This window comes from Mustela nivalis (genome assembly GCF_964662115.1).
Source record: "Mustela nivalis genome assembly, chromosome: 10".
Lineage (NCBI taxonomy): Eukaryota > Metazoa > Chordata > Mammalia > Carnivora > Mustelidae > Mustela > Mustela nivalis.
The window spans coordinates 100,133,546-100,157,919 of record NC_139029.1 but is presented as its reverse complement, the minus strand read 5'-3'; the positions used below and the strand labels follow the sequence as shown (position 1 = coordinate 100,157,919).

The 24,374-nt window shown below is 43.3% G+C and overlaps 1 protein-coding gene across 1 annotated transcript; it reads right to left on the bottom strand.

The window, feature by feature from the left end:
• Positions 1 to 1,720: 1,720 nt before the first annotated feature.
• NHLH2 (nescient helix-loop-helix 2) lies at positions 1,721 to 6,742 on the bottom strand. The gene is made up of 3 exons (XM_082686535.1): positions 6,566 to 6,742; positions 5,827 to 6,153; positions 1,721 to 4,038 (listed from the first exon to the last, which is right to left on the bottom strand). The coding sequence occupies exon 3, from the start codon at positions 4,028 to 4,030 to the stop codon at positions 3,623 to 3,625; it is 408 nt and encodes a 135-aa protein (XP_082542661.1). The 5' UTR covers positions 4,031 to 4,038; positions 5,827 to 6,153; positions 6,566 to 6,742; the 3' UTR covers positions 1,721 to 3,622.
• Positions 6,743 to 24,374: the final 17,632 nt, after the last annotated feature.

Genomic DNA, 24,374 nt, shown 5'->3' with positions numbered 1-24,374 from the left:
CTGGGACAGAGGGCAGAAGGTCCAAGGAGCAGCCGAAGGGACTGTGGTCCCCAGTCTGTGTAAGGAGAGAGCAAGCTGGGGGTGAAGGATGAGGCCGCTGCCAGTGGGGCATGGCAAGAGATCGGCTGGGGCTGATTTTGGTGGCATAAGCACAGGACATGGTAATAGGATGTGAGAAGACAGGGTACCACAAGCAGCAGCAACCTTGGACGCTGCCAGTGAGGCAGATCCCAGTCTCCACCTCTTCTAAGAGGCCTTCCTTAAAAGCCCTAAAATCATATCCTTAGCAGCACCCTCTACTGCTACTGTCTCTTTCTTTATCTTGCTTTGTTTTTCTACATAGCACTGAGCAGACCTTGAAATTAAGTACTGTTTATCTATTTGTTGCCAGGTACTGCTCTTCTCTAGACTTTATCTCACCTGCTGCTCTATGTTCAGCATCTAATAGAACAGTGCCCGGCACACAGTAGGTCCGCAATAAATATTTATTGTATGTAAGAATGAATGCTCACCGTCATTATTCAGAGAAGAATCATTACTCTCTTACCTGTGGCTGAACAGCCACCGAGTCCCTGCCACACTCCAGGGATGAGTCAGTTACCCTCTGTCTAGCAGAGTGCCACAGTGCTCCCTTTCTCTTTTGCGGGGTGCTGCACAGCCTTGGATCTGAAATGACATTGCAAAGCTTCTCTCCTGGCATCTCTGGAGCCATGTAGCTGGGAAGGGATGTTGTGCCTTGCCCCTTGTCCTTGTCCACTGTAGGTTAACACTGAGGGTGAGGGCCATAGTCTGGTGGGGGGGGGGGAGTTAAAACTTCCTTCCTAGACGTCACCGGGAGGTCTGTGTAGGTCACTTGGAAACTGCGCTCATAAACCGGGAAAAGGAAACCACTCAGAAGGTTTTTAGAGGTTAGAAGTTGACTCCATTTCTATGGTATAGGAGCAGGGCTAATTTTTCTATAGTGTCATGGAGAAGCACTATCAGGACTGGGACCGCTCCTAAAGGTGGGAGAATCTCAATCCAAACAGTCCCTCCAAAGACAGCACGTCTGGAGGCTGGGTTAATCATCCAGGGCTGCGTGGCCAGGACTCCAAACACAAAGCCAAAGAAGGCACCATTCCTTTTCCGGCTGTAGAAAGTGTATTCCTACTAAGCATCTACCTCCATGTGAAGAAGAGAATGAAGTCTCACTGGGTATCTGTGAACCTGATTACAAGGTACCTGGGTGAAAATTGAAAAAATGCTCATAATCCCAGATGCTGCACAGGCATAAAACCAAGTATCCATGTAATTACACGTCTTACTTGGCAATCAGAGATTTTGGTGTGATGTAGACTCATAGCTCATAATAGCCTATATGTGAGTGTATATGTATGTATATACTCTGTTTATTATGGAGTTTTAAAGTTATTCATGTGTTCTGCTTATAGACAGTTTCATATTTTTACAGGCTTTAGTAGACGACCAAGGTTGGTCCAGGACTTAATTTTTTTTTTTTGTTTGCAGGTGTCATGTCTTAAATCGATGTCCTAATCAGATGTTTGAGTGCTGCAGTATACACCTTTTTCTTAAGAAGTGCCATGAGGACTGAGTGTCATCATCGTGGGGTCTTGTTACTTGCCAGTAAGTAGCCATGGGATCTAGTGCAGGGCATTCAACCTCCCTGGGCCTCAGTTCCCTAAATTCTTTTTTAGGCCAAAAGAATCCATGATTCAAGTAATATTTTTATATAAACACTGTAATTTACTTCTCATTTCAGACAAACGTGATTTATGTCACCGTCATATGTGGAACAGCTATAACAGAGTGGTTAGGATCCAACTTTAGGAAAAGCATCAAGTATCTGAACACACAAACATCTTCAGATTTGGGGGGGGGGGAGGGAGGTTGTGATTTTTTTAACTATTTCCTTTTTAAGGACTGTGTCCATTAAGGTATTTCATGCTCAACAAGTATGTTTATTATTTTTAGACAGTATGCTTTAAGTAAAGGAGAGGACTTGATTTGATACCTTTATTTATATGCAAAACAGCGCACCATTCATGAGATATGAAAAACTTGTCAGATAGAAACCAGATTATATCTATTTTCACTACAAAATATTGCATTATATAAAGCAACAGAGACACAAAAAAACCCTGAAAAAGACTAAAATCTTTGGATAGCAGATGCGTTTTTTTTTTTTTTCCCTTGTCTCTAAAATACACTCCTTGTTTTAAGAGTTTCACAGCTGAGAACATGAAACATTTTCAGGTTATAGACTTTTCTTTTTGGTTGTCACAGAGGAAAGTAGTTTTGAAATTTTTTTAGGAAAATAACTTAATTTCCTAAAATCATCCCACGCACAAACAGCACACACACACACACACACAGAAGCTACTCTCCTTATAAACAGCTTGTAAAGTACTTTTCAGACATAACTACAGATAAGAATAACAACACTTACTTTTTTTTAAAAAACTATAATAGTGAAGTGCTAGTGTTGCTGATCTCACAACAAAAGAACCTTTCAAGAACAAACATCTTAATATATAAAATATGTTTAGAAACAGGGAGAAGTGGGAAATTTGTTATACAAGTGCAATATAATTAGAGCAAAAAGAAAGACCACAGTATAATCTTAACAAACACGTAAAAAGTTAGACATAATTATTCCACAGGAAAAAGTGTAAACACTTGACTATAAATAAATTGGCACAGAGTATCCAAAGTAAAATTATCACCACTCTGAAAAATAAATGTCTTGAAAAAAATACTCTACTCCTTCTAACATAAATAAAAATAGGTTGTCTTTTTCTAACTGCACCTATGGGTCCACATGTTTAAGGTCACAAATAGATGTTTTTGGATATATAAAGGGGCACTTTGCCTGAAAAAGCAATCAGATATTAAAATTTCCATTTAAATATGGATTCTCTCGTCTACATCAGTGTCATACCTTGGAGTAAAATCTCACCCAGCTCAAATCTTCCCACAGTGTGTCTATTCTCAATATATCTTTTGAGCTTACCAATATCGAGGGTTTGTCTGTTTTATTTGGATTCCAATATAACTTCCTTTTCACAGCAGAACGGACATTTTCCTGTTCCACCTTTCCGTGCCTTAAATCTCTTACACTGGAGGACGGTCCTTCCCAAAGCCTCCAAATGTTAGGTGATTTGTCAATTAGAAAAATCCCAGATAGTCTAAAGTTAAAGAGTCTTTACTCTGAGCTTCTGCCCTCATCCTTTCAAAACATGAAGATCTGTGGGAGATAAATGTAGGAGAACTCAAAAGTCTCCACTGAGCTAAAGCAACCACGCTTAAAGGGATCCTAACACACGGAGGGGAGGCCTGGAGGCGGTGCGTCTCGGGTGCCTCCAGGAGGCACGCCTGGCCGGGAAAATGCCCCCTGCAAACCCCAGACTCGGCAGACAACCCCACCTTCCCGAGTGGGAAACCCCTTGTCTCCCTGCTGACCGGAGAGAACTCGAACGCGTGGCGAGCTTCCTCCCGCGTCCAGGCCTCTCCCGGCGGCCGTCAGCCTGGGCCGCCGCCTCGTCCGCCAGCCCACAGCGGCCGCCCGGGGCCGTGGGGGCTGCCCCGGCTTCCGGACCGGCGGCCTCCCGCCGCGCCCCAGGCTCTACACGTCCAGGACGTGGTTGAGATAGGAGATGTAGCAGATGGCCAGGCGCAGGATCTCGATCTTGGAGAGCTTCTTGTCCGGGGGCAGCGTGGGCAGCAGTTTGCGGAGCTCGGCGAAGGCCAAGTTGAAGGCCTCCACGCGGATGCGCTCGCGGGTGGCGTGAGCCGAGCGGTACTTGGCGGTGGCGCGCCGGCGGCGGCGCTTCTCCTCTCGGCTCAGCTGCTGCGGGTGCGGGTAGAGCGCGGCCCGGCTGCCGCCCTTGCCGTCGCCCTCGGCCTCCTCCACGGGCTCCAGGTCCGACACGCTGCCCAGCACCTTGGCGTCCGCGCCGCCCAAAGATTCCGGGTCCGAGTGCGCCGAGCTGGGGTGGTCCGAGTCGGCGGCTTGGTCCGGACTCAGCATCATTTTGGAGGCTGAGGGGGGAGTCAGAATATCAATCAATAAAGGGAAGCGGGGTCCTCTTTGGATCCGAGAGAGAGCAGGCGAGGGCCTACCAGGTCGGCCCTAGGCGCATCCCGGGTCCCCTCCCCACCCTAGGCGGGCGCGCTCCGCGCAACTGGCCCCCCCGGGGAAGGGAGCGAGCCGAGAGGGGCTGGCCCGGGGACCGGAGCCCCGAACCTCCCCACGGGGCCGGGGCCGGGGCCGGGGCCAGCGAGGTCCCGGCAGGGCCCCGGCCGCATCCCGGACCTGACTTCTCGGCCTGCGAGAGGCGGAGAGCGGTCTGTGGGCCTGGTCCCCCGGGGAGAGGGCAGGCCCAGGAGGCTGCGACCGCGTTCCGTGCCGCCTCCGGCCAAGTACCGACTCCGCAAGGTCGTCTGCCTCACTTTCCCTTCCCAGACAAACGAATGATTGCGAACGGCGGGCACTTCTGGGGTTTACGTGGGGTGGGGAGACGCCGACGGCGCTCCTGCCCCGAGGGCCTTAGACCCAGCAGCCGGAGGCAGCGGCGCCTGTGGCCCTCACGCTGGTTTGCGGAGTGCGGGGCGGCCGCGGCTGCGGAGGGCGCCCCGCGCGGGAGATGCGCCCCGGTCCCGAGTGCGGACGGCAGACAAGGCGGTCCGGATCCGGAGGTGTCTCCGAAAAAAACAAAGCAATGACTGAACAAACGCGAAGGCTCCTTTCTACAGAAAATTGACCCTTATGCCCTCTCGGCTCCCCGAAGCACCATCTGTCACGCAGACAGCCACACACATCGGGGACCTAGGGGAACGGCGACGGTGGGGGGGGGGGGGGCGAGACAATGCGCCCAGCGGTCGGCAGACCACCTCCCGGGAAAATGCCGGCGGCCGGATCGCGACGGGAGGGGAGGCTGGGAGGGAAGGGAAGACAGGGGGCGGGAGGAGACGCCTCGAGCGTCCCCTCCGGGAGCGAAGGCCGGTGCTCAGGCGCCCGGAGTCGAGATCCCGCAGCGGTGCCGCGGCCTGGCCAAGACCGAGCCGGTTAGTGCTCAGCTCTCCTGTATCGACGCCCTCCTGGAAGACCGCCTCGCCGGGCTCCTCGGAAGGCTTGGAGCTCCGACCCCGACCGTGCGCCTTCTGGCGGCGGGGGTCGGCGAGGGGGGCACAACCGCGGGGCTTAGGGGGATTCGGCCTTGAAGAAAAGGGCCAGCAGTAGGGGTCCGCACCCGCGGGTGCGGCGCGCACCGACCACAGGCGCCGGGGGAGGACCAGGCCGTGGGGCAGCGAGTGCAGCCCGAGCGACGCTCGCCGGGGTAGAAATCCGCGGCGGCGACAAGGAGGAGGGCTTGCTCCTAGAGAAACAAAAGCCAGGGATGTGTGATCTGCTCCTAGCACCGCACTTGCCTAGGAGCGAATTTGTCTACAAGCCGGCTTTCATTGCGCTGCAAGGAAAGCAGGTCCTCTAAGGCGAAATAAAAACAAATGCTCCAAGTGAACTACATGTGACTCCCTACGGGCTTTTCACAGATACATTTATGAAGTAGAACAACTTGCATTTGCACATTCGGCTTGAAAGGGCATAAATAAATTGGCGAGTAATGGAAAATCACAATAAGCAACAACATAGTTGTAGTTCGGTTACAAAGTTCCTGGGTTGCCCTTAAATTTTCCTTCAGATATCTTTTTAAAATATTCATAAATAACGTGTCGTGGGTACATTTTATTTATTTAACAATGAGCTGAAATACATCCGTAAATGCAATATGAATAACTTAGTTCCAAGGTGGAAAAAAGAAGACTTACCTTGTAAAAGCCTTTTCGATAATCTTTTCTCCAATCTTTTAGAGTTACAAATTCCAAAGAATAGAGGGGAGAAATTCCGAAATATATTAAAAGCAGCAAATATTTATTACATTCGAATATGAAAAAGCAGCTGTCATCTCGCTGGTGTCCACAGCGAGGGTAGATAATATCTCGGGCTGTGGACGATATAAATGACTGTTCACTTAGTTGATAGACCAAAAACGCCTTTTCCTTTTAATTGTTCTCAAACATTTCGGGAAATTCGTTGTTGATTTTTTTTAAGTGAGGTGTTGAAAAGTCTTGTGCCTTTTTTCCTCTTCTAGGTCTCTATAAATAACAAAAGAGATGCAGAGATAAACACAATCACATCAAAGGACTGATTCCTCCACTTTCTAATAGCGGAAGAATCAATAAGAAAGATGGTTAAGATAAGATCCCAGTTCCAGTAGGACTCCTTTCCATCCCTTAATACGGTTGAGCAGAAACTGGGAAGTGCAAGGCAGAGATGCGATCTTCCTCAGAAGTGATTTTTTTTTTTTTTTTTTTTTTTTTTGAGATAAGGCTTTGTTCAGCTGATGTCTCCCCAGTTCCCAGGAACACAATACTGTAACTCGGGGCTAAGCTTGCCTCTTCCTCTTTTCTCATTTACTTGTAGGTTGTATAAACAGACACCTATTTGCAGTTTCAAAGTCTTTCAAGGCTTGCTTACATCTCCCACCCCACCCCCTCCTTTCTTTACCTTGCAGCAAAATATATATAGTCTGGCTTGGAGACGCTTGGAGAAGGTTGGTGGAAAGTGAACGTCTCCCGGAGTAACAGGGACAGGGAAGCGGAGAAAGACGCGAGAGGGTGGGAGAGCCAGAGCAAAGAGGCAGAGATGCGTGTGTGGCTTCTTGGCTCTCCTGGTACCAATTGATTCAGCCTGGAGATGGTGGAAGAGATAAAGGCTTAAGAAGGGGGATGGAATTTTTTTTCCCTAAATTGATATTTAATGGGAAATCCTATTGGACAGAAACCTGGACATGAGTCACTTAATTGGACTTGACATCTGTCACAGTGTGGGAGTTTTCACAGCCCAAATATTTTAGCAGATCAGATTCCCACTGAATCTGTGCCATAAAATATAACAGTTGAAAGCAGTCCATGATAGAAACCTTAGCCTCTAAACAGAGTCTCTAGCCATTATCAGACTATTTCTCTTTTTCAGATTATTGATGCAGTATTTAAGGGCAAATAAACAACATATTGACTATGGAAAAATTCTCCTCACATTCTAGAAAAACAGTATTTTCTCTTAATGTTAAGGAAAATATTTGTGTCCAGCACTGAAAATATATACTCTATAGTAAATATCTTCAGATATGAAACAGCTAACATTTATTAATGATCATTTATTTTTGTGATCATTTACATTTTAAAAGACTTGAACAAGACTTGATTGAACATATTCATCTTTTTAAAATATATCCTGCCACTGGATTAATTTTCCAATATATGATTAAAACAACAACAACAACAACAACAACAACAAGAAACCCTTTTCAATAGATTAAGACATTGGTGGAACTGGGAAGAGAATCCAGGAATTGTAATTTCAGAGAGCACTGTACCACGAGACCATCCTACTTTTCTAAATATGTTTGTTTTTCTTTCTGCCCTTCATTCATTCAAGTTAAAATTACATGTGTTGATTATTGTGTTTCATTTTGGCTTATTTTACCATCTGAATATTTAGCTGTGAGGCCGTGCATTGGGCTGGGTGTAAACCCACACAAATCTCCAGTGTATCGCAGTACATTATGCCTTTGCCTTACATGACCCCATGGCCCTGAATTTACATGCCTTCTAACAAAAGGGAAAATCTAGTTCAATTACTTTACCACTTTATAGAGATACTGTTAGTCTCCACCGACTATGTATTATTTGCAATCATTTTAGCTTTTTTGATTGTGTAAGCTTAAAAGAAATAAAAGAATGTTGTAGCCTTATTCCCCACCTCCGTAACTCCTGGGGGAACATTTGTGGAGAGAGGAGTCCTTGTTTTTCTTTCTTTTTCAATTTTGCTCTAAAAACAGTTTTTATCATCAGGGGAGAGGATTGATCAGCCTACCCCTGGGAGTGACCCTCATGGCTACCACCAGTCCTGTTTGCCTTTGCACACATTTTTCAGCTTATGGGAGATGCCTGGCCAGGAATGGGGTGGGGGTGGGGGGGAGAGTAGGAAGTGTCTCCAAGGAAAATGGGCACCAACACTTTCCAGCCTTGCCTCTGCTCAACCCCAGCACAGAAGTACGTTTTAGATATCCCCAGGACACTTAAGTGGAGGCAAAAGCCAGCCCCATTTAGGTGGCAGTGGAAACAGGTGAGTGGGTGAACTCCCCAAGGTGGTGAAGAAGAAGGGAAAAAGGAGATTTCCCCAGTCTGGCTAAGAGCAGCAATGCTAAGCATTCAACATAGCCAGAAGTGTACACAGATGTGCACCCACAGATAACTGTACTTTCCACCTCACCCCTGCTCACGTAAGCTAGCTGGCTCTATTAGGCTGCTGCACATTCAGATTGACAGAATGAGAAACCCAGCGAGTCTAATCACCATAGCTCCTGAGACAATTACTGCCGTGGGAAGCCCCTGGTATCTCTGGTTACCACTGGTACCAGGTACCCGTTTTGGGGGGAAGAAGGAAAAGAGGGAAGGTAGCAGGGCAGGTCAGATTCTGCCAAGGTGTGTGTGGATCCAGACACATTCTTCTTTATATTCAGGTTCACTGATTCCACACTGACAGAACTGCTTGTACATACATTAATCTGTGAGCAAGCTCTTGTAAACAGGTACACACTCAGACCCATACCTAGCCATGGCTGGACACACGGTCATGGTCACAGACACGGATTCACACTCACACACATGCATTCTGTCTTCCCGGAAAGCCTCCCCCTGCCCCGTTGCCACCTTTGCCTTTTCTAAGACCTCCCCGGCACAGATGGTCCCTCCTTCTGTGCTTCATAAACACTTTTTTTCCTATCCCCCTTAGAGATTACATATTGTATACAGTGATTCTCTCTTTCCATACCTGTGTTTCCCACTAGGCTGTGACGCTTTCAGGGCCGGTCCAGAGCTCACAGCCTCAGCACAGATGTCTGAGTTTGACACGTTGTAAGTACTCGTAGGTTTATGGTGAATGACTCCTTGTGTACAGAGGCAGCCAGGATGTTTGTGACACAGAAACACTTCTACTGAAACACTCCCATGGCTTCAGTGGTACCAGTTTCCTCTCCTATAAAAGTGAGGATAATGATCCTGCCCTACTCACTTCATAGGCTGGTTATGGGACTCACTGTCCGTGAAAGTTTATCTTATAGAATAACAAGCATCATACAAATGAAGATATTAGGGAGTACTAGGAATAATATTCAGTAATATTAAACCAGTGGGGAGGTGGCAAGCAGTGATTTAAAATCCAGACTGGGGAGCCTGGGTGACTCAGTCAGTTAAGCATCTGACTCTTGGTTTCTGCTGGGGTCATGATCTCAGGTTCATGGGATCAAGCCTCATGTTGGGCTCCCTGCTCAGCTCAGAATCTGCTTGAGAGTCTGTCACTCTGGCTCCCTCTCTCTCTGCACCCACCAAATAAATAAATAAATAAATAAATAAATAAAATCTTAAAAAAAAAAAAAAAAACGCCAGACTTCCTCGAGCTATCATATGTTGGCTATGGTGAACTTAAGGGAGTTATTTTACTTTTCTGGACCTCAGTTCTCCATCTATAAAATGGGAATAAGAAAAGTATTTTATATTGTTATGTCATCTTTTTTCTAAAGATGAACAAAGATATTCTGTGTAAAGTACTTAAATGAGTGCCCAGAACTCAAAATACATACGTATTGTAAACCAGAAATGTAAAATAAAATTACATGAAATATAAACATATCAGTATACTCACCCCAAGTGTGTGTGTGTATTTGTATGTGTGTGTTTGGCAACTAACCTGCAGTGAGCACTTTCCATATGTCAGACATAGGTCAGGGACTTTACACACATTAACTCATTTTATCTTCACCACAAAGCAATGAGATAGGTACTGCTGTTGTCCTGATTATGCATATAGGGAAGCTGGGCCACAGAAAATGATCTGTTCAGGGTTAGATAGCTAATAAATTATGGAGCCAAGATTTAGACTCAGGTAGTTTAAATTCAGAAACTGCCACCACTGAGCACTACTGCTTCTGTGGTCATGGTGTCTTACACATATATACTCAGGCAGAGGTATTAGTTACCAAATGAAATGCATAGTCTAAGGGAGAAATACATACATACACAAAAAACATAGAAACTACCACATTTTTGCATTCAGAGGTGGTCACTGAGCAAATAGTTTTAAATATTTACTGTGCATCTAGCATTGTGCCAGACAGTATGGGACTACAAAGGCTTTATAATTATTTGTTAATTTTACTAGACAGCTGTTTCTAATCTATTGTCTTAAATTTTGCACCCCTTCAGTAAAAATGTTGCTAATACACACCCAGTATGTGTATGTTTATTATTAACAAACTCTATACATGGACTGCTGTACAAACATTCTATAATTACAAAGCATAAACAAAACATTTTTAAAGAATGCTAAACACAAAATTAATAATCTTTGTTAAAATTTTTTATTTACTGTTATTGTTATTAAATACAAAAGCCTGTTAACAGCACAAGATAATATATGGTTTTTGGAGGTAATAAGCTTCATTTGTTTATTTACTTATTATAGTCATTGCTTAACCCTTTGTGATAATATGATCTGATGGTCTGGTTTTTAAGCTCAATTTACTTAGAATCTGGTTTTTGTGGCTAATATAGCAGAAAGAGGTATAATACAAAAATCCAAAGATCCAAATTGTAGTTCATCATTGATTATTAACTAAATTATTATTCTAATTTTTTGTCTTATCTACCAAATATGCCAAAGTTTTCTTGAAAGTTGGCTAGCAAATTTCCTTCTAATGGGAATTCTTTGTTTTTTTTTAACAAATGAGTTCAGAAGGCCTGAAACTCTTTATTTGTAAATTTTATATATTTGTAAAATGTGTAAATGTAAAAAAGCTTACGTTTTTCTATTTCTAAGTATTTTAAGTGTTCACATTAAGAGATTTTGACATATGGGCACATTTCCATTACTTCGGACAGCAAAAATCACATAACAATAGAAAATTCTCCAAACCTCTCTATTTTTTATTTATTTATTTTTAAGAGAGAGAGAGTGTGTTGTGGGGGGAAGAGCAGAGGGAGAAGAAGAGAGAATCATTAAGCAGGCTCCACGTCCAGCACGGAGCTCTAGCTCACAACCCTGAGATCATGACCTGAGCTGACACAGAGAGTCAGACGCTTGACTGACTGAGCCACCCTGATGCCTCCCAAACATCTCTCTTTAAAATGTCTTTTCTATAGCACTAATTTCCTTTTTAAAAATTACCATCGGGCGCCTGGGTGGCTCAGTGGGTTAAGCCGCTGCCTTCGGCTCAGGTCATGATCTCAGGGTCCTGGGATCAAGTCCCGCATCAGGCTCTCTGCTCAGCAGGGAGCCTGCTTCCATCTCTCTCTCTCTCTCTCTCTGCCTGCCTCTCCATCTACTTGTGATCTCTATCAAATAAATAAATAAAATCTTAAAAAAATAAAATAAAAAAAATAAAAATTACCATCTAACTCTTAAAAAAATACATATTTAAAGAGAGACATTCAGAGTGTTTTGTGTGTTTTTAATTCGCTGTTAGCATCCTACTGATACCCGTTAATCATGAAAGAAAAATAAATTTGGACCACTTAAAATTGAACAATGTTCTTCAAGAGATTCTTTAAGAGATTTGCTATATAGGAACTCATTCTTTGTGGGCCAGAAGACTTTCAGGGTCTTGTCCAGTTTCATTTATTGTAAAGATTCTACCATATTTTTTTTTAAGATTTTATTCACTTATTTGAGAGAGAGATAGTGAGAAAGAGCATGAGAGGGGAGAAGGTCAGAGGGAGAAGCGGACTCCCTGTGGAGCTAGGAGCCCAGTATGGGACTCAATCCCTGGACTCCAGGATCATGACCTGAGCCACGGGCAGTTGCCTAACCAACCGAGCCACCTAGGCGCCCAGATTCTACCATATATTAAAAGACTTGTATTTCTAAAACTACACGGATATATCTGGTATACTTCAATTTGCTTAAGGAAAATTCTTACATAGGAATTATTTAGTGAATAAACCTTGTTTGTGATATTTCTGGCTCCCGGCCCTCTATTTGAGTTAAAACAGCCATTTCCTCATGACTAAACATATGTCCACAATTTTTCCATAAATCATTCTTTTATTAAAGATATGAGTAGTAAGTAGCCCTTCTCCCATACATTTTACCTTCAATGCCTTCTTAAAAAGAGAAGTTCTTCATGTATTTGATTACTGAAACAGAACCTATAAATTATCCTGCGCTGAAACATGTTAGAAATCACTGCTGTTCTTTCTCTTCCAGCTAAATCGCAAACTGCCCCCTACCCCATGAGTTGGTCTCATACTTGTTTCTTCAAATCTCCAGCAGCGTTCCCCAGTGTCTATCAGTGAAATTCGCTGACATTAGAATGCACATTTGTTTGTTACCTTATTGGTTCCTATGTACTGTTTCAGCCTTTTTCCCTAGAGTGGCTTTTGCTTCAGAGTACGAAACTGCAAGAAAAGCTTCTAAACATTTCCCATTGTATTTAGTAAAATGTTTAAAAGTACTGGATTGAGTATGACATGACATTAAGCAGCACTGAAAAACTTCAGGGGTTTGCTTTCATGGTTGGGATGCTTAATTTTTAAAATCAGTTCATTGAAGTTTAATTTATATAGAGTAAAATTCACCCTTTAGAGATATTCAGTTCTATGAATTTGACAAATACATACATTCCAGTAACCCGCACAGTCAAAATATAAAACAGTTCCATCATTTTAAAAGCATCCTGTATCCCTTAGTAACCAATCCCTCTGTCCACGATCAACCTCAGACTACCAGTGATCTGATTTCTGTTCTTAGAGTTCTGCCTTTTCCAGAATGTAGTAAAAATGGAATCCTACAGTATGCAGACTTTTGAGTCTGGCTTTTTTACTCAGCATACAGCTTTTGAGATTAATCCTGTTGGATCCTAAGCATACAGCTAGCTAATCTGGTATAATGATGCATATACAGGCATGTATGAGGACATATGGATACGGTTCTCCTGAGTAAATAAATAGGGCTAGGATGGTTGGGTTAGAAAGTATTGAACTTTATGAAAAACCACCAAACTGTTTTATATAGTAGTTGTATCATTTCACATTTTTGCCAGCAGTGCTCAGCTGTCCACCATCTTCCTTACTATTTATTATTTTTAGCTCCTAAAAGCCTATTTTAAGCCATTCTAATAGGTGTCTAATGGCATCTCATTGTAATTTTATTTTTAATGACCCCCCTTTCAGCTTTATTGAGGTATAATATATGTATTTATTTTTAATTTTTTAAAAAAATTTTATTGATTTATTTAGCAGAGAGAGAGAGAGAGAGAGAACACAAGCAGGGGCAGAAGGAGAGGGAGAAGCAGGCTTCACGCTGAGCAGGGAGCCTGAAGTGGGGCTCAATCCTAGGACTCTGGGATCATGACCTGAGCCAAAAGCAGACACTTAATAACTGAGCCACCCAGGTGCCCTGAGGCATAATATATTTAATAAAATGTGTGCCTATAAAGTGCACAGGGTAATGAAACCATGAAACCATCATTGCCATCAGAGCAGTGAACATGTCTGTTATACTCCGTAATCCACCCCCATTCATCCTCCCTTCTCATCCCACAGGAAACCATTAGTCTAATCTCTGTCATTAGAGATTATTTTGTGTTTTTGGAATTTTATATGAATGGGATCAAATATTATGTTCTTCTTTGGTGTGTGCCTTTTTTCAGTGGGTCATTGTTTTGAGGTCCATCCGTGTTGTTACATGTACCAACTAGTCTACATGTAACAACTACACTAGTCTACTCCTTATTTTGCAGGGTAGTACTCATTTTACCATTTTCAAAACTCCTTATATGATTACATACATACAAGTTTCAACCTGGTAACATATTTCTTCTGCCCTTTAACATTTATTACACAGCATGCCAGCTGGCACTGAGTTTTCTCACCTATTGTTTTTTTGAAGAGGTCTTTAATTTGGTTTCATTTCTGAAAGATTTGTTCTGGGTGTAGATTCTAAACTGACAGCTGTTTTTATTTATATATTTTTCTTTCACTATTTTAAAAATGTGCTGGTTTGGTTTTTGTTTTGTTGTTGTTGTTGTTGTTGTTGTTTGTTTGTTTTGGCTTGTGTAGTTCTTGATGAGAAGTCTACTCTAATTCTTATCTTTATTCCTCTGTATGTAATGTGGTCCTCCCTCTTCTCTTCCAGCTGCCATCAATATTTTCTCTTTATTTTGGATTTTTAGCAGGTTAACCATGATATATGTAGGTGTGTGTGAAATGTCTTGGTTGGTTGGTTTGGTGTATATCCTCTTGGGGGTTGTCTGAGCACCTTGGATCTGCGATTTACTGTCATCCATCATTTTGGGGACATTCTTGGTCATTGTTCTTTCAATATCTTTTCTGCCCCATTCTGTTTCTCTTAGCTTTCTGGGATTTTAATTATAAGTATGTTAAAATGTTTGATACTGTCCTAGATCTCTCAGATACTCTGTTCTTTTGTTGTCATTGCTGTGTTTGATTTCATTGTTCTTTCTCTTTGTGTCTTTTTTGGGGGGCAGGGAGACGTGGTAGCTTCTGTTGATAGATCTTCCAGTTAATCAGTTCTCTCAGCTGGGCTCAGTCTAGTGATGGACATATTGAAGGTGCTCTGCATCTCTGATGTTGGTTTTATCATCTCTTAGTATTTCCCCTTCTCTTCTGAAACTCCCCCATCTGTTTATACATGTTGTTTACCTTTCCTTCTATATCCTTTTACATATTAATTATAGTTATCATAAAGTCACTGCCTGCTCATTCCATTATCCAAGTATTACTCGAGTTTGTTCCTGTTGCCTGCATTGTGTCTTGACAGTGGGTTTCTTGTGTGTGCATGTGTGTGTAAAATGTAGTTTTTGAGCGAATACCAGATATGTCATGCAGAACAGTAGAGACCAAGGTAAATATTATCAATGCTAGGAGATGACCATGACTCTTCTTTTGTTAGGCTGTTCGCATGGAGAACTGAGTCATGAGAGTCAAGTTAGTTAGCAGCGGAGCTGGCTTTTGGGGTTTTGTTGTTGCTATGCTGAGCAACAGTACACCCCAGATTTCAAGTTCTTCAAGTGATGGGCTACTTTTGCCTTGCAGTTCGGATGAGAGCTCTCATGATGAAAGCTTTCCCAGGGTTAACACTCCACCATTGGCTTTCAGCCTAGGTCCCTCACCACGTGCATGCCCCATCCCCAGCTTTAGATGAACTGCTGGTGCTCTTTACTTTGTGCCAGGCTTGTGTTGGGAGTGTGAGGATTTCTCGATTCCACCCTGGTCGGTCTTAGGGAAGGACCTCTGTACTTCAGCCTCAGGTGTGGGCCCCTCCCTGCATTCCTGCCCCTCCTCCTTACAGCAGCCAAATTTTGCCTTGTATTTGTGATTGATCTGGAGTGCGACTTTTCTTCCCCTCCCCCAGTAGTAGGAAACCTCTGCTTGATATTAGTTGACGATCATGGGCCCAACATGGTTTTGTGCTTCTCCTCCAGGGTAGTCTTTTTTATACCTCAGTTTCCTCCGTGTTTTGGGCAACAGTCTTTGCTGCCAGTCCCCCAAGCCTGAAGGTTTTGTTTCACACATGAGAAGAATCTAAGGAAATGCCAGGTGTTTTCTGCCCCAACCCCATGCCTGCCAATTATCTCCTATATACCTGTTACAACCCCACTCTCTTTCATGAGCATTCCGTAAAGGTTAAAGGATAACTTAAGGTTAACTTTAAGGATAAGTGCTAGTAAAAAGTATGAATGGCCCTTGGTGGGGCCCTCACTCTTCTGTCCCCACGTGGTCTTCAGCAATTCCTTAAACTTGTAGCTATTCTTCCTCACATGTTTCCTGGCCTGCAGCTTTTTCTCATGTACCCTCCCATAGGTGACAGACTTTGTCTTCCACCTCTCATCAGAAAGATTGTCTGTCTTTGGAACTCAGGTTGCTCTATTGTTTTGTGATCCCAGCTCTCTGAGAGGTTCACTGAAATTTCCCATTTTGTTTTTTGTCTGGATTTTTCTCTTTGTTAGGATGGGGCTGGTGTGTTTGCAGCTTTGCACATCCTAAGGAGAAGTGAAACTCCATACATAATTTTAGAAACTTTTGGTTATCATGATTACGTGGAACTCTCGTCAGCTGTCTTAAGGTGAATGATACACTTGGGTTGAATTTCACTGTTAATTAGTCAACACTCCTGATCATTTTAAAGTTTCAGGTAAGTTCTTGATGGATTTGCCTAGATTAACCTAGTTATTTATTAAAATGTAGCTGATGGGGGCGCCTGGGTGGCTCAGTGGTTAAGCCGCTGCCTTCGGCTCAGGTCATGATCTCAGGGTCCTGGGCTCGAGTCCCACATGGGCTCTCTGCTCGGCAGGGAGCCTGCTTCCTCCTCTCTCTCTCTGCCTGCCTCTCTACCTACTTGTGATTTCTCTCTGTCAAATAAATAAATAAAATCTTAAAAAAAAAATGTAGCTGATGAGGCATTCATGTCTGCAACGGGAGAGTGCCCACTGCCATTTTCCTGTTGTTTGCTGGTGCCTGCATTATTATTATTATGTTTAATATATAGTATCTTTAAATGGATTATTTTTAAGCCATTTGTCTCTTTGTGAGGGTTAATGTTCTTAAAGCTAGATAATATAATTGCAAACCCTCTTAAGCAAGCACATTCAAAGTGCAGTACATCACAGTACATTGGAAGTGATTAAACGGCAGAGGTCTCCACCGTGGACCCCTGCAAGCTGGAGAATTCCCACTCTGCCCCGAGGATCCTTTTATACCATACATGACCTACAACTATATGACATAATACCAGCTAAAGGAACCAGGATCGATCCACATGTTATAGATCTGTAAGGTTTGATTTCTTTATTTAGATAAAATATTTACTAGAATATTAGAGTAGAAATTAGACATAAAAAATTCTAGTATTTTCACCCTAGACTTTAGTAGATCTTGTATACTCCCTGGGTCGTGAAACCCTCAGGGACAGTGAGCTTGATTATGAGTTCCTTGAGGATAGAACTTATATTGCAGTCACTGTTTGTCCCTCTCCCCCCATTGTTAAAAAGATTTTATTTATTTATCTGACAGAGAGAGATCACAAGTAGGTAGAGAGGCAGATGGAAGGGGAAGGGGAAGCAGGCTCCCTGCTGAGCAGAGAGCCTGATGATCCCAGGACCTTGATCCCAGGACCCTGAGATCATGACCTGGGCTGAAGGCAGAGGCTTAACCCACTGTGCCACACAAGTACCCCTCTATTCCTTTAAAGTGATTGTGTGACCCTGGGAGAATTTTTTGGGCCTTCTACATCTTAGTTTCCTTGACTATAAAATGGGGGGTAATAACAAGACTTCATAAGAACTTTGTAAGGATTAAATGATATAATACCTGTAAACCACATAGCCTAGTGCTTCAGGCACATATGAAACATTCAATAAATACCAGCTTAAAAAGGCTTAGACCAGTGACTAAACAGCACTACTACTCACAGACAGTACTAGCTTACCACTCAGTCTTCTAACGTGGGACTACCACACATTAACTTAATGCATATTACTCAGGCCTCCAGGAATAAGAGAATTTTCCTGGGTTGGAGAATAGACCACTTTCATGACAGACCACATTCCTTGGCTATTTGAAAGATTAGATTCAATGACTACTTTGAAAATGTACCTCCCCAAGAGCTTATTAGAGGTGTGCTTGGATCTGGCCAGATGACGTCATAGTCCAGCTTGGCAAGTGTCTGCCTCGCTTTGTGAAGGTGAGAAATAAAAATAAGGAGGTCTTGTAGCCATTGTTATCCAACAGTGCTGGGGAATTATAGGTATTCTGGTTAATCAATTATTTATCCATCAGTTCAATAAATGAGCATCCACTTTGTGCTGGGCAGAGTGCTAGCTGCTGAGGATACAAAGATAAATTAATTCCTTGCCTCCAAGAAGCCTACAATTTAGCAAAAGGACAGACAAGTAAATATGAACTACAATTTAAAGGACAATTTCCATGACTGGGGGTATGTGTAAAATGCCCCTTCCAGTTGCCTCGACAAGTGGATACGTGGTGATATCACTCTTCCAATCTGGGACACCATTTAGAGGAGGAGAATTGAGGGCAGAAGGTAGTGAATTGGGGTTTTGCTCTATTGTTTGAATTGCTTGTGCACCCTCGGAACCAAGATGAATGGGTGGGCCTAAAACTAAGAGAGTGGTCAAGGTTAGAGACCCAGATTTGGAGGTCATCAGACACAAGTGGTAGGTGATGGCTTAACCCACTGAGCCACCCAGGTGCCTCAGGCCTCATGTTTTTGTACATAGGCAACATACTTTCTTATTGAATAAGCAGACTTGTAAATCATGACTTCAGGAAGCCTTGTCTTTCACCAAATGGATTAAGTCAATTATGACAGCCAGGTGATAAAAAAAAACCAGAAACCTACCTAAGATCATACATATTAAGTAAGGTGTACCACACTAATGATAACATCCACTTGGTTTTAGAGAAGAACAAATTGCAGGAAACTTGGAAAGAGGTACATGGAGAAGGTCCACTGGGCTGAGCCTTCACGCTGGGGAGCACTACAGTAGTCAGAGCTACAAACAGACTTTTCATCAGAGACAAGACAGCAGAGTGGAGCATGTGTGGGTCTTGGTGAGGACACAATCACAGGAGTGGGAGCTGCAGTCCCTGCACTTTGACCGCCAGCAGAGAGTACAGGGAGGGCCAAGGAACTCAGTCAGACAGAGACAGGCTCTCTGGCCCCAGCTCTGATGATGATTTTTGCTCTCCAGGGCCTTCTAGTCGGTTCAGCAGAAGCCAGGGCGCTAGCCCAGCCACAGAACAATGGCGTCTTCTCTCTGCCTCTCTCCCTTTCGCTCTAACAATATGTCCTGGAAATCACCCCACTCCATTCCCGAGAGATGATCCACATTCCTTTGCCTAATGGCACAGTATTCCATTGTGTGAGATCCTGCACTTTATTCACTCGCTCGCCTATGTGTGGGCATTTAGGTCGTGTCAGTATCTTAAATAATGAACACGACTTATGCCTATATCTTAAGTAATGTCAATTTTTGAAAATAAAATGGTGTTTTCGTCTCAGACGTCTCTGGGTGGATTTGTCTGTTTTAAGGTCCAGAGAGGAAAAGTATTGAAGTACACAGAAGGCATCGGAGAATGGACAGCCATTTGCAGTTCAAACTTCATGATGGGAAACCTACACTGTGGGGAAAATGACACTGCCCTATGGTTGGGGACAGTAATGAACGGAAGAGCAGATGCACGGAATATATTCTTAGAGTCAACGGTCCCTAAAGAGGAGTGTGTATACCTCAAAGGAAGTGAAAGTTAACCCTTTGGGTTACAGAAAGAAAAGATGAGGGCTGTGTTTAAGTTTTAGCTAAACTGAAGTAAATGTTACTGTTCTTTAGCACACAGAGTGACAATACTGATCTCACTGCCTCAGTGTCTTGGGGTCAACAGTGGTGTGTGCAGCCTGCTACAGTGGGGGGCTAGCACCAGAAATCTCCACTGTTATTTTGCTTTCAGTGAAACGCGATGCATTGTAGCCTAAGCATTAACAGGGTCTCACTATTAATAATAGGACATGGCCAATTTCACTGAAGCAAGACCTTTCAACCATTGTGGAATCTTTAGGGTATGTTCCTAATGAGATGAAGATTGACTGTGAAAATCTGTTCTACCTCGTGGAAATTTGCTAGTGAACTTATGACAAATTACTCCGAAGCACTGTGGACTTAGAAATGGAATTCAGTATTTTTCTTTTGACAAAAAGGAAGTATTCCAGATATACTGACCTTTCTATGGCAACAAATGAAGAAAGTAGTTTTTAACCAAGTATATACCTTCCAAAAAACAAACATACTTAATCTGCTCCTTCAAAGTAACATGAAGTGAACAAGTAACACTTTCCAAAGAAATCGGTGCTTTTGAGAAATCACTTCGAAGAATGGAAATTTCGCCAGGGAAAAAGGTGTGTCCCTTAATCGAGTCAACTTATACCCGCACCCTTAAAAACAACTTAGAAACTAATTAAAATTAGAATTTTGCCAAAGCAGGGCTTTCCGATGATGTTGTAAATGTTGAAATGCAATGCCTTCTGAGTAATTTGTAAGAAGTGCTTTACAGTAGGAAAAAAAATGGAGCTTCACTATAGCAACATCTGAAAGAGGTGATGACACACCTCTTTCTTCGGGAGCTGCATGTGTTGTGAGCTATATTTTCCACTATGGCAGTCTTGAAAACCAAAAATCAGGATTGACTAAGGTTGGAGACAAAACTTAGAATTGTTGAGACACAGAATTCAGCCAAGATTTTTTAAAAATTAAGCATATTCAGTAACATGGCTCTGTGTATCATTTGTTAATACTCATCTTAGTGATATTAAAAGGGATTTTCATATAATTTATAAAAACCATATTTAAAAAAATATTTATTCTTCATGCATTCCCTATCAGTACATTAGTACTATATGTAATTTATAAATAAACCAACAAACATTCGCTGGGGGAGTATGTCCAGCAATTTTTTTTACTGATTATGATACGTGATCAAATATTTGGGGAGTGCACCTTCTTTTTTTTTTTTAAGATTTGTATTTATTTATTTATTTGACAGACAGAGATCACAAGTAGGCAGAGAGAGAAGGAAGCAGGCTCCCCACTGAGCAGACAGCCCAATATGATGCGGTGTTGGATCCCAGGACCCCAAGATCATGACCTGAGCCGAAGGCAGAGGCCTAACCCACTGAGCCACCTAGACACCTCCAGCGAGTGCATCTTCTAAAGAAAGTATTCAGCAAATGACATTTTCACCATTAATACATGTCTAGTAGAATTTTTAAATTATTTCTTTTCATCTCCCAGTTTTCAGTTAGGGTTAATAGTAGAGTAGGGTCTTATCTACTTCTAAAAGTAACCAATGACACTTTGTTAGCACTGTCTAGATGGATATAAATAGGTAGACTAATAGATGGATCCAGATCTAGATGGGTAGATGTATATAAATATAGATACATGCATTCACATATTCTTTCCCTTTTTAAAGATTTATTTATTTTAAAGAGAGAGAGCACAAGCAGGGGGAGGAACAGAGGGAGAGAGAGAATCTTCAAGCTGACTCTGCACAGAGTGCAGAGCCTGACAAAGGGCTGAGATCATTACCTGAGCCAAATCAGGAGTTGGACACTTAATCAACTGAGCCACCCAAGCGCACCTAATCTTTCCTTTTTTAGCCATTTGAGGTTGAGGAGCAGATTGTGTTCCTTTATTCCTAAACACTTCAGTGTGCATTTCCTAAGAACAAGGACATAACCATAGTATAGTTGTCCAAATCAGGACATTAACGTTATATTGACAGAATTTAAAGATGTTAACCTAACCTGATAATAAACATAAGACTGATGAAGTCAAAAGTTAAGAATAAATCAAATGTCTGTCTGAGTTGTCTCAACTGTAATATGAAAACTAATACTTGCCTTACATTAATAATGCTATCAACGTTAAGAAAATGTTGAAAGCACTTTGAACTTTTTTTTAAGTCACATGTTAACGATTGTCATAATTCATCAATTTTATTTGTGTTTGTGTATGTAGTTGTTTTTTTTTTAAGATTTTATTTATTTATTTGACAGACAGAGATCACAAGTAGGCAGAGAGGAAGGCAGAGAGAGAGGAGGAAGTAGGCTCCCTGCTGAGCAGAGAGCCCGATGTGGGACTCGATCCCAGGACCCTGAGATCATGACCCAAGCCGAAGGCAGCAGCTTAACCCACTGAGCCACCCAGGCGCCCTATGTAGTTGTTTTTAAGTCTAACTATTGTAAGCACTGTTTTAAACTGCTAGGCTACCTTAATTAAAAATAAAAATCCAAGGACTCCTGGGTGGCTCAGTCCATTAAGCATCTGCCTTCAGCTCTGGTGATGGTCCCAGGGTCCTGGGATCGACGCCGGGTCAGATTCCCTGCTCAGTGGGGGTCCGCTTCTCCCTCGTATTCCCCTACCCACCCCCGACTCATAAGCACATGCGTTTTCTCTCTCTCTCAAATAAGTAAAATCTTAAAAAAAGAAAAAGAAAAAGCTCTCGCGTTGCTTACCATTGGACTGAGGGGGAGAGCCTTAACACAGGATGATACAGTCTGTGGTTACACTGCGGAGCCTAGAAGCAAAACAGCCAGCATGGCAAGAGGTGGGGAGGTATGCGTGAGTCATTGCCATCATGGTCTGTGTGGGTGAAGAACTGCACTGCTGCCTCACCGTGTTCATGGCAAGGAACTGGACTTGATTCATAACTAGTGCAATTGACTGCTAATTGCCAATACCTTATAGATTATCAGAGTCTAGGTGAGGGGGGAGGAAAACCACCCTGTCAGCTCAGTGGCACTGCTACCAAGAATCCCTGAGAGACCAGGAACTCAAAAGCAAATAGGAAAAGAAATTTATAGAAAGAACTACAGAAGGTTCTTTTTTCAACTCGACTGTCAGGTGGTAGGAACATGAAAGGGAGTATTCTGGAGTCTGTCTGTCTGTCTGTCTGTCTCTGCCCCTCTCTGTCTCCCCCTCTCAGATGTGCTCTAAATGCCACTGATCTCCCTGTGGAAGGTAGAAGGGCTTGAAGAAAGCCTAAGTGGTGAGAACAAAGGGCTCCTTGACTGGGTGGTGGAAATAACCCAGCAGACAGTAAAATTGGGAAATTTCTAAGAGGGCAGAAGGGTATTCTAGCAGGTGTATGGTTTGGAGGAAAAAGAGAAAAAAAAACGGAAACTTTCCCTCTTGGAGCTCTCTTTCCCCCAGCCCTGAAGACCGTCCTGCTCAGGATGCGTCCAGATCCAAGGGGAAAGCAGCATTATGTGCCCTCGAGATTCATCGAGAGAACACCCAGACACTGACGGGTCTGAGAAATCCTGATCTGGACATCAGGCAAAGAAACGACCAGAAGGTGAATTACTGCTTCCTGAAGCTGATAGAGAAACCCACCCTGATCTCACAAGGCGAATCGGGCTTCCTCCTTTCTTCTTCCACTCCAAGTTTGTCCTTCTGGCAGAGAAGGGAGGAGAGGAGAAATGAACAGCTGGGGAAATAGGTGGGATCAAAACCCAGGATTTGGTTTTCTAAACCACGGCTGGTGATGCCAGAATGATGAGCCCCTGGCAAGAAGGAGAAGGCATCTTTCAAAACCAGGATTACACGTTTGGCAAGAAGCCCTGTGTCTGATAAAGAGGACTTCAAAAGGAAATCTAGGGAAGGGGCGCAGAGAGGTGTACTCAGATCAACCTGTAAAGATACTGGGCTGTACCTCTTCCACCTGCCCGTACAGACCCACTCGCTGTCCTCTCCCTGCTGCTCTGTGCCTGGGAGTCTGACCTACAGTCTGCATCACTGGGCCCCCATGCCCTTGTTGGGCTGGAGCCAATGAGAGCCACCCTAGAGGGACTGTCCCCAGGTTCAAATTACCATGTCTTCCTCTTGCCCCTTAAGTCCTAGAAGTGGAATTGCCTCTCTATGGTTACCACATCCAGGGTGCTGCAGTATGTTGCCTCAGTTTCCCCAAATTTTTCTCTCTCCTTCATAAGTAACATCTACTAACTGCTTCTCACTTTGCCCTTTTGGGTATGCCAGCTTCTCCTTCCGTGACTCTGACAGATAGTTAGATATATGGAGACTGATGGGTGTGAAGTTGGAAAGGGGAGTGTATAAGAAGAAGTGCTCACTGAGTTTCTACCAAAAGGTCGAAGAGAAGAGACGCAGCCTGCCATGACAGTTGTAACTGGAGCAGTGGTATTTGGGGCTTCAGAAGACTGTGGGGGCAAAGAATGTGTTTGCGTAATAAAATGAAGCAGTCCTCAATTCAGATTCTTAAATGCAACCCAGGCAGTGAATGAGTAGTTCCAAGGAAACTGACGGGTCCCAGGGGTTTAGAATCGCACTACTTACCAGGAAGGCGCACACCTGGATTGACATGAATGTATTTCAGAGAGACTCATGGTACATTGCAAATCAGTGAGGAGAGAGAAGGGACGCATGGAAGAATGGGGTCGTCTACAGCAATGGTTCTCAGCTGGGGGCACTTGTCCTCTCCAGAGAACAGCTGGCAATGTGTGGGGACATTTTTGATTATCACTGAAGCAGAGGAAATTGTGCTTCTGGCATCTTGTGGATTGAGGCCAGGGATGCTTATAAACATGCTGTAATGTCCAGAACACCTTCTGTGACCAAATTATCTGGCCCCAATGTCCATAGTGCCTGGCTGGCTGGGTAGAACTGGAAATGGAGTAGCTCCTGCAGGGGCAAAAATGCAGTCTC

Coding starts and splice junctions, on each gene's coding strand:
- NHLH2 (XM_082686535.1), bottom strand. CDS start 4,030: ATGATGCTGAGTCCGGACCAAGCCGCCGACTCGGACCACCCCAGCTCG.